Here is a 10343-nt window from a genome sequence, read left to right on the forward strand (position 1 = left end):
CGGGCACGTCGCCATTCCGCGGCGCTGACGACGCCGAGACCAAGCAGAACATATCCTTCGTGCGCTATCGCTTCGAGCACCTCTACAAGGAGATCACGCAAGTCCGTACCTCACATGGTACACAGACATTCAGTTTAATAATCATTTGCCGGGATACTAATTGGTTGATTTTGGTGACAGGAGGCGACGCGGTTCCTGATGTTCGTATTCAAGAAGGTGCCTCTGAAGCGGCCCTCAGCGGAGGAGTGCTACGAGCACCGGTGGCTCGCGCAGTCCGACTTCATTCACAAGAAGCGCGAGAGAGCTGTGTTCCTGGGCAACAGACTAAAGGTTGGCACATCGGCTATGACCGCTATGTGATTCTAACTTCCAAATATCGTGATTCTCATATTTATTTATGTTATCACAGGAGTTCTCAGATGAATACCACGAGAAGAAAGCTCGTGAAGCGTCACAAGCAGACACCGTAGCGACGGCCTTCGGTCAAGTGGCAGCGCGGCATCTCACGCGCTCTAACAGCATCCAGGAGGAACTGCTCACCAACTTCTCCAGCCACTGACCACCGCTCATCACACTCACCATCCGTGATCACACTGACTTCATTCATTCATCACCGTTCCCTATTAAACAATAATCTATTAATCTGTTCGAAAAGTCCTAAAATCATTAATTGTCTAAGGTCGTTTTTATAATGAATGGAATTGAAATCTGTTGAAATGTTAACGTAAATTTTTTATTTTGTAATTTATTTTTACTTTCACTGTCAACTAAAATATGTTAATATTTAAATACTCACTCACAAGTTGTAACACAAACAATATAAACCGATCGTAAAACTTAATTCATATCGTCATAAAACTCTAGTCGAAAGAATGTAACGAATCAATTTAGTTTTAATTTATTTATACAAATTTGTACTATTTATTAACTTATATTGGTTAATTGCTTCAGTATTATTGAAGGCAATAAATGGAGTTTTGCTGTAATTGTTTTATTATTTACCCAGAAATTAAAATATACTAGATACTGTTTACCGAATCTGACGTAAAATTTTAACACATTGAATGCCACATTTTTTTCAAGTAATGTGAACTTGCAGTAACTAATAATTGCAATTTGGATGGATAGATGTCTGTTAGGTTTGGATGGTTAGGTGTCTGTTGCATGTGAATAAAAATTGGTATAGTTACTATAAAAATATTTGGAAAACAGCATGTTAATTATACTTTTCACGCGGACAGAATCGCTAGCAACAGCTAGTTTCAGTGGAAATGAGGATTAAATAAAACAAAATTTTCACATAAAAGACTTCAATGCATTATAAACAGCTTTAGCTAAATCCATACATTCAGATTGAAGAATTACTTCTAGTTAAAAAATCTTTCAAATCTCATTACTTTAAAATTTATTTTTACAATATTTTACATACAAATTTAAATTATGCATTACATTTTCTATAGTTTAAAACAAAGTTTATTTAAAAATGACTCAATTATACAGGATATAGGATAGTACCTACTGGAACAGTAAAATATGTAACATTGTCTTTTAGACCACGCTAAAAGCGCACATCTGAAACTAAACTATCGCACAGCAGTTGTCTCGCTTTGATTCCTATGAGCTTATATGGAGGTACACTACTCGATTTTTAGTTGTGCCGACAATCGCACAACCTTTGTAAAATAGTTTAGTCAAAGCTGTGCGCTCTCTATTGAAATTCAAATTCCATTAAAATTTGTCTGACAAAGTATTGAATATTTGTTTCAGTAAATGGCTATCAGTGTAATATAGAGATCCTGTCTCAAATAATCTGACATCATATTATTTACATATTTATTGCATTAAAATTTTCATATATTTCTCACACAATATTTCTTTTATGTAAAATTACATATTCTATTTCTGTTACATTTTTATTATCATTTGACTTAGGAATCGGGACAGAGTTAGTAACTTACGGAATATTTCTTTCCATTGTGTATATTTATAAACAGTTATGTATGTTTTACATTTACTATTTCATTACATAATTGTAATATTTAATAGTTTAATTAATTCTTGTTAAGAGATCGGTGAAATAAGACTCTTTACATTTAAGCTATAATTTCAAATATGTTAAGTCCATACTCTACAAACTTTTAAAAATATCACAAAATACTGAAATTACATAGAAAAAACTTATTGAGTTTTCAATATTAATAAATTTTCTAAAAGAAAAATCCATTACTCATTTGGACACTTAGAAAATCTCCATCAACCATTTACAAGAAAACTACAAATTAAGGACTGTGTCAATCAATGGACTATTTAATATAATTTTCAAGCTAAAGTCCTAAAACACATTTAATGCCACAATAACTTTGCCACACTAATTAAATGTGGCATTCAATCTGTTAAAAGTAATATCAATGTATAACGTTACTCCGTTCCGCTATTTCTTCGTTGGATTTGATCGCCGGTTATGCTTTCCTCATCTCTTCCCTTTAGACGTTGCTATGTACTCCTGAACCTTAACTTGAAACTCAGCCTTATTCTGATTGTACATCTCTGCAGCTTCTATGTTCAGAGGATCTTCGAAATTTAAGAGATCCTAGGAATTGTGAAATAAATTACACTATAACTCACACAAGCACACATTTCTGATTTGGTTTACAGCAAGAATTAGCAAGAGAATAAGAATTTATTATATTTATTTATAGACAGTTATGTATATATGGTATTTATATTTACTGAAACATATTTATTATTTCATAGTTCATAAAGCTTATTTATACTCAAGTAATGCAATGTGTAGAAACACAATCATATTTATTTAAGTTACATTTTTATGTAAAATTTGACCATGTATGTGTTAATGAATATAGAAGGGGTATTTAGGGTTCAAGAAAATGGAGTCCGATGGTATCTATCTGGGTTACAGGTGTGACAATACAAAGCAATGAACTCTGCCTAAAATACAGTTTAATCATAATGAAAAAAAGTTAGTTTTTGAGTAGCGTTACTTACTGTGAATAGTGAGTTGAGACCCCAAACAACATCTTTAAGACGTCTTGTAGGCGCCCAGCCGTGCTCATCAATAGAAGTCTGCCTCAGCAGGGACAAGCAAATATCTCCATCTACATTGATGTTGGGATGCCATAGCCTTGTCAAGCATTTCACCTTAGGAGGCTGCAAATATTATATAAATAGAGGATTAGAATTCAATTGTCAAATAAAATGACATATGATAACTTAGCGGATAGCTTTGTAATAAGATAGAAACATCATCACTGTTTATGTGATTTTTCAATTAGTAAACATCCAATAATCTAATAAACAGGTCTATGTATAAAAAACAATGTCAGAAAATACCACGATTATTAACACGTATATTTACCGCCATATTATAGTCTTCGGTGACGAACACACTGAACTTAAATTTGCCCCCCAGCCAGTAGCCTTCATCAGGAATCACGGTCAGAATGAACTCACTAAAGACGTTCGGGTCCTCGAAGTGCACTGAGCAAGTCGTAGGGAGATTCTCATTCATTTCTTGCACCTCCTTGACCAGTAGTTTATCCCTAACCGATATCCTTTTGGGTACATCGACAGTAACACCATTTGTATTCTCAGGGTTTTCTTTCTTAAATTTTCTATTAAGCGTAATCATTTTATTTCTAGTGACTAAGTTATTGCAATATAAATTTACCCTATAACTAGCACATCAGGATAGATTTTAAATTACAAATAAAGATATGTTTGATTTTAAGTTAACCAGATCTTTCTTTCGATGCAGGGATGCAATTTTGCTCGATTTGTCAATCGTCCAATTGTCAATGTCAAAATTATCATGCCCGGTGCACATTTAGCCAGTACGGTGAAGAAGGTGTGGCAATGAAATGACTGGACTGTCCGTCGACTGGCACCGAGGAAACACAAACTGACATCAGTGAGCGTGACTTTTTTGGTCAGTCCAGATATTGCGTCTCAACTGGCACAATGTGCACCAATGAGTGTGCTTGCGAAACGATACTCAACTGCACTGGCCAAATGTAAACCGCGCATGAACGGTCTGTCCTACGTCCAGTCCAGTGATGACGCACACCACAAAACAGGTAAGATACGTCGCCTATTGAATGGTTTAGACTCGTTTAGTTTTTTTGACGAATATTTTGATAGTAATTAAACAACGCAACTCCATCGAATTTGGGGTAACTTGATTCGTCTTGACGAGTATTTTGTATGGCATGGAAATGCAACAAAAAAATGGGAAAAAGCTCGAATTTAAGCGAAAATTAATAAAAACGGCTCAACTCACGCTTTTTTCCTCCGGTGACGGCACCGACTAGTTTCGGATCCTTCGGGGATCCTTCTTCAGGGGGAGTATTATTTAACTTTTGTTCGCGGTCGCGTCGCGCCTCGCACTCAGGGGAAAAAAGCGTGAGTTGAGCCGTTTTTAATTAATTTTCGCTTAAAGTAATGTCTCACGATAGTTTAAACAATTTAAGCTCGAATTTATGGGAAAAAAATTAAAAAAAACGAACAACCTTTTTAAAACAAGCTTTTATTTTTTATTAATAAAATGAAGTAAAAAGGTGAAAATAAATCAATCACTATCTGGAATTCACTGTCACTGTAGCATTATGTTACAAGGTTATTGGACGGGCAAAATGTGGACAAACAACCCCAATACAGACTGCCAAACTCCTGGACTGACCAACTGTACTTCCTGAATGTGCACCTAGCAACAAAACCATAAACACAACCAATATTGCCATAACTTTACGGTACTTTCTATGCCTTTTGGTTTTCACAATTTTGAAAAAAAAGTAATTATTTGATATCAGCAAATGTTATTTTAACGAATTAACACTTAAAATAATTCAGAGACAACACATACATTATATACATTTTCTGAACATTGGATTTATCGAAATGAAAGATGTCAAAGAATCAAAGTATGACATCATATAAGACTTGTCAATGTCATATGACAAGAAGAAAGCAAAATTCTTGAAGATAGTTGGAAGAAAATAGGATTAAGAAATAAATTGGTCATTATAGTGCAACAAAAAAACTTCATAAGAACACTACGTAACTATTAAAGAGATGGCAGACATAACCTGGCCGTGGCAGTATAATTTTCCTCCTTTTTTTACGTAAGTAAATTTATTTTATTGCCACTACTAAGTGTTTATTTTCAAAATGAGTTTTTGCATTCATCCTTGGAAATATATCAACGAAGGAAATGTCCATATCGTTCTACAAATATTGAATAGTAATTACGTCCTCCGTCTCATAAAAGAAGACTGTTGTAAGACTAAAAAATCAATTATATCTGAATCAGTCGAATTTGTTAACTCAGTGATGATACCATTAATATTTTCTGATAGAAGATATCAGGAAGAGGTTGTTGATATTTCTTTACAAGAAATCGTTAATCTGACGAAAAATTTACACAAGTTTCGGCCTAAAAATAGGACATATAAATCTATAATAATGACAACTGCAATTAAAGCACCTAATTTAACAATGGTCGATCCAAATGCAGATAATTATTGCATAGAGATCAAACCAAAAGAGGGATATCTAGCTAAAAGTTTGAAAGGATATTCTAAATGTTATTACTGCATGAAACAATTTCTAAAGTTAACTGAGAAACACATTCAAGGTATTAGTAATTATTGCCCCTTGGATCTTTTCTCCGGCGATAGAGACAGAATGAAATTTGCATTAAAAAGTCTAATAGAAAATCCGCAGAATAACTTTAAAGTTTTTAAAAATGGAAATATAATTTATAAAGAAAATAAACATAACAATAACTTTGAAATTATGTTGAAAGAATTTGATATCTTTGGGAATTACATTAATTTATTTCTAGACTTTGTAATAGAAATATTGCTCAGTGATGGAAAATCAGACATAACAGTTTCAACCACAGATGAAATAAAAATGTCAAAGAGTAAATATTGTAGAGATGGCAACAATCTGAAACATGAATCATTTTTATTTAAACTTCTCCATTTACAAAGATTATCAGAAAATACTTACACATCAGACATTTCTGATGAATTTAATTATGTGAGGTCCATTTTAAAGGAAATCGAAACACAAAACCTTGATCTAGCAACTGCGGAACATCAAAAGATTTTCTTCACTTGGGATCCATTGTATTTAGCTTTAATATCAGCTATTATCAAGGATTGCTCTATAATGATTAGTTTCACCAAAAATATTAACAATAAACACCCTAAAGTATCTGTAGGGAGTCAAACAATGTCATATAAAATAGGAGTGACAGATTTGGAGCCTAAACCTGCTAAAGTCTTACATAAAAGAAAAGAAACAGAGAAAAAATTGATAGATAACTATGCAAAGATTGCATTAACAGCTGAATAATCATAGTAAGTATTGGTTTATTAGACATAGACAATTATAGAGTTTAATGTGCAAAAGATTGTCAATTAGAAGATTTAAGAATTAAGAGGAAATGTTCCTTAGTCCTGTATTTATATAAATATAGAAGATACAGTCTTTGAAGCTTGCTTGTATACTGCAATATTTCCATGAAATTTTAAAATGGTTTTAAAAAAACTACCTGAATACATGACAATTATAATTATTGCAGTCTTGTGTGCATATAAATTGGTTATGTGATAATTTTGCGAAACTACTTTAAGAAAAATGCATCTTTTAAGTTATTTAATATTTGTTTCCTGTTTCAGAATTCAGCCACACGCAGAGACAAGATCAAAACAAATAGAGGCATGGCAACAATTAATAACAGAGTATCTTAAAACGACAAAACAATCAACCATAGATGTGAGAGAATCACAGAACTGTCCACTATTTAATAATGCAACAATAAATAGAAAGTTATCACAAGAATCTTTATTAATAATATTAGAAGAAATGGGGAAGACCGGTCGAGCGGCTCCGGTGGATAAGAGTAAAAATGTATGGGAGGTGTATTGGCATTCGTTAGATGAATGGGGCAATATGGTATACAACTGGGCGAGTAGTAATGGCTTAAATAATACTGTTTGCACATTATATGAAATAAGGGAAGGAGATAATACTGTCGGTGAAGGTATGTACAAGTGGAACATGTTTGTACCAATATTAAGAGCACATGCACACCTTTGATTAACACACAACTGTTCAGTCTCGCTTTGATTCTTGCCAGTTTATAAAGAGTTTATACTACTCGATTCTTAGTTGTGCAACTAAACAGATGAATTGGCTGCGAAACAATCGACAATCGCACAACTGTCGTGCGATAGTTTAGTCAAAGATGTTCGCACCCTCTAAGTATATGAATAAACTCAAAAAATACTGGACCACATTAATTCTTTCACTTATTAGTCAGTTTCGCCAGCGACTCCTTCCGCGGAGGATTAAAAAAAATAAAAGTGAGTCGCCTATGTGTTCTTCCAGACTATCCTCCACATCCATATCAAATTTTATCGAAATCCGTACAGCCGTTTAGGCTACAAACTCTAACAAACACCTATCCATCCATCTAAACTTTCGCATTTATAATATTAGTATGATTAGTATCATACTGATATTATATCATGCAAAAGTTTGGATGTATAGATGTTACTTCTATATTTCCAATATGGCCGAACAGGTCTTGATGAAGACAGATATAGAATACAGGAAGCGGAAGTCGCGGTCAAACGCTAGTATAGCTAAATAGAAAAGTGTATATAACAGTGTGGACTGCCTGCGTTTTTTTTCAGAGTTCCATGGCTTGGATATGAATGTTCTAGTCAAAGCATTAAAGGCTCTCGAGGTGAAAGGCAGGTGTGAGTTGATGGCGTCTGATGACAGCCAGGGTGTCAAATTCTTCTGAACATTGTCAATACGTAATTTAAATTGTGAGTACATTTATTGTCGCTAAGGAAATGTTAAATGCAATTTGTTAAGTTGTAACTATTTTGTAATGTTGAAATATATTGCTTGATATTTTTAAAAGTTTTTTTTTTATATATAAGACTTTATGTTAAAACTAGCTGTTCCCGTGCGACTTCATCTGCGTAAAATTATGAAAATTTTATTATATTATTTACATGTGTCAAATTATCAATTGCAAATGTCATGACATGACATGATGACAAAGCATGGCAACTTTGCTTCCTTGATGATGGCAACAACTTATGGTCTCTTTCCCACATTAGGGTTTTTATCCAAAATATTTACCCCCTAAGTTGAATGGCTTAATATATAACCTAAAGCGTGACGTAAGTGTAGGGCTTTTTATTAAAAAAAAATATTCAAAAATATGCTGTGATTGCTGACATCTTAGGCAACAAAGAAGTGTGTGTTTACGCTTTATTATAATTTTATTGATTTCTTTGTACAACTGAGAATGTAGTAAGAAATAAATATATTTATGATAAGGATTTATGCGTATTTAAACTGCGGTAAAACACCATAAAAAATATAATCTGTGCAGCAAAGTGTGCAATTTAAATATTATTCTAACTTGATGTTACATTAAATAGTACATACAAATGTCAGGTTGGAATAAAACTCAGTTTATTTCATTTCATTTTTATTCGAATTAACTGTAAAATTGTACAACATCAAAATCATTCAAATATTATGCTATTTTATTAAATTGTACAAATTGAAAAAACGTGTAAAACGTTTAAAAACATCAAACATTTGTTTGATTATATACAAATAGGTATTAATTCTATTTCATCATACTGTTTGAATTATTACCTAAACAGCCATAGTTATGTGATCAAAAATGTCCCAATTCAAAAAATAAACAAAATTCCAGAGAAAAATCTTAAACAAAAGAGTATATCTAACTTCTATAAAATACCAAACAATCAGTCTTTAACCGAAAATACACTTATAATAAAATATTTACAAAATTACCTTCAATAAAATCAACAAAAATAATTTATAAAAACGCTGTACACTACACAGATGAGAAAATATTAAATATGTGTATCAAAATTGTGTCTTCACGGTTGTACTCTATTTTAAAACATTATTATTAATAATACTAGGAGTGATGCGCGGGCGCACTAGCCTTCACACTTAAATACTATATACCTTAATTCATGTGAGCTTGTATTGCAATAGTATTTGAGAGATATTACACGAAGTGGTTTATAATTGAAATAAATTACAATGCTTTTCTTACATACTTTCAAACACCATATATGAGTGGGTGCCTTCAAGCAGGGTGATTCGGTACTGACTGAGCTAGCGCGCTCTATCCTTCAGCCGCGTCTTCACTTAAGTTAGGTGGAGTCGTGGTCAAGCGCTGGTTTATTTATGTTGAAGAAAATGAATTAAAAACGGCCTAACTCACGTATCATCTGCAGTGCGAGGCGCGACGTGATCAAAGAAAGCGATATAAGCACTCGCTCTGAAAACAGACCTCAAACTGGTCCGAAACCAGTCGATGCCGTCACCAAAAGATAATACACTTAAGTCGTTTTTAATTCGTTTAAGAGAATGTATCACGAAAGTTACAGTTTAAGTATACATCCGACTCAAAGGACCATTAAATACTATGTTATATAGATTTATAACGAACTTCTACATATCAATGGCAGTTATATGTTTCCAATAAATTTATTTAACTATACAATATTTCAGTTTGGTTGAATGTGTAAAAATTCAAGAGTTTAAACCTATTTTAATTCTTGGTCTTCTCAAATTCGTAGTTAATTTCTTAACAGTCTCATTCAGTCTGTTGTAAACAATTATTGTAATTTATTTAGCATTGTCCAATTATTTGTATATGAATCAATCTATAGGTTGAGAACAGATACTAGATATTCAGGTCTATTGAACCGGAACTATGTTCTACCAGTGCATTCGAGTATACCTTAATCTATAAATGATCACTACACTCCAACGCCGCATTACAATACCCATTAGAGTGAGATACACCATTGACAATCCCGGGCGTGTGACTGAGACCGTTGTCTGTCGCGATAGTATGTGGTCCATTACTCCCGTTGGTGCCATTGGTGCCATTACGTTTGTCACAGACGAGCAGGTCGATAGCGGGGACCACACCGTTTCCACTCTTACCGCCAGGTGGACGGTAGAACCACCAAGCTAGGAAGAAGAATACCAGCGAGCATAGCTTACCAACTAGTGCTAGCGCTAACATATACCTAGAATCAAAGAAAAATAATGATAAACACAATTTAGCCGTGAACCTTGAGCGTAGACTAAGGGGAATTAATGTTACCTGCTCATGTTATAGTTGTCGTAGAGTAGACAGGCGCCGGTGGAGTCGCAGGCAGGCTCCCACAATGAACAGGACAAGTCGATAAGGAAACCGAACAGCAGCGGCGCGGGAATGGTTCCCAAAAGACGCACCT

The 10343-nt window shown here is 33.7% G+C and overlaps 4 protein-coding genes across 5 annotated transcripts in view; 3 read left to right on the top strand and 1 right to left on the bottom strand.

The window, feature by feature from the left end:
• Window positions 1-160, top strand: part of LOC106111745 (myopalladin-like) — a gene marked incomplete at its 5' end in the record, with an annotated part of 9289 nt that extends 9129 nt beyond the window's left edge. The window contains one exon of the mRNA XM_013293889.1: window positions 134-160. Coding sequence (XP_013149343.1) covers window positions 134-160 — 27 coding nt within the window. The remainder of the gene's footprint in view (window positions 1-133) is intronic.
• Window positions 7-986, top strand: LOC106111822 (striated muscle-specific serine/threonine-protein kinase-like). The gene is made up of 3 exons (XM_013293977.1): window positions 7-101; window positions 181-330; window positions 410-986. Exons 2-3 carry the CDS (start codon window positions 199-201, stop codon window positions 557-559), a joined length of 282 nt encoding a protein of 93 aa, XP_013149431.1. The 5' UTR covers window positions 7-101; window positions 181-198; the 3' UTR covers window positions 560-986.
• Window positions 987-2438: 1452 nt separating this feature from the next.
• On the bottom strand, window positions 2439-3810 carry LOC106111773 (NEDD8-conjugating enzyme UBE2F-like). Its single transcript, XM_013293923.1, has 3 exons — window positions 3377-3810; window positions 3007-3168; window positions 2439-2590 (listed from the first exon to the last, which is right to left on the bottom strand). Exons 1-3 carry the CDS (start codon window positions 3647-3649, stop codon window positions 2471-2473), a joined length of 555 nt encoding a protein of 184 aa, XP_013149377.1. The 5' UTR covers window positions 3650-3810; the 3' UTR covers window positions 2439-2470.
• A 1080-nt stretch (window positions 3811-4890) lies between these two features.
• LOC106111770 (vacuolar protein-sorting-associated protein 25-like) lies at window positions 4891-7959 on the top strand. 2 transcript variants are annotated; one of them, XM_013293920.1, is made up of 3 exons: window positions 4891-5138; window positions 6705-7069; window positions 7725-7959. In XM_013293920.1, the coding sequence occupies exons 1-3, from the start codon at window positions 5089-5091 to the stop codon at window positions 7835-7837; spliced, it is 528 nt and encodes a 175-aa protein (XP_013149374.1). In that variant the 5' UTR covers window positions 4891-5088; the 3' UTR covers window positions 7838-7959. The 2 variants fall into 2 exon arrangements, with proteins under 2 accessions (XP_013149374.1, XP_013149373.1); XM_013293919.1 differs by lacking the exons at window positions 4891-5138; window positions 7725-7959 and adding an exon at window positions 5148-6383 and having other exon boundaries at window positions 6705-6797.
• Window positions 7960-10343: the final 2384 nt, after the last annotated feature.

This window comes from Papilio polytes, unplaced genomic scaffold, assembly GCF_000836215.1.
Source record: "Papilio polytes unplaced genomic scaffold, Ppol_1.0 DF824146.1, whole genome shotgun sequence".
In the NCBI taxonomy this organism is placed as follows: Eukaryota; Metazoa; Arthropoda; class Insecta; order Lepidoptera; family Papilionidae; genus Papilio; species Papilio polytes.

Coding starts and splice junctions, on each gene's coding strand:
- LOC106111770 (XM_013293919.1), top strand. CDS start 5,185: ATGAGTTTTTGCATTCATCCTTGGAAATATATCAACGAAGGAAATGTC.
- LOC106111822 (XM_013293977.1), top strand. CDS start 199: ATGTTCGTATTCAAGAAGGTGCCTCTGAAGCGGCCCTCAGCGGAGGAG. Junction 331..409: donor TCCTGGGCAACAGACTAAAG/GTTGGCACATCG, acceptor ATGTTATCACAG/GAGTTCTCAGATGAATACCA.
- LOC106111773 (XM_013293923.1), bottom strand. CDS start 3,649: ATGATTACGCTTAATAGAAAATTTAAGAAAGAAAACCCTGAGAATACA. Junction 3,169..3,376: donor CCGAAGACTATAATATGGCG/GTAAATATACGT, acceptor TAATATTTGCAG/CCTCCTAAGGTGAAATGCTT. Junction 2,591..3,006: donor GTCTCAACTCACTATTCACA/GTAAGTAACGCT, acceptor CACAATTCCTAG/GATCTCTTAAATTTCGAAGA.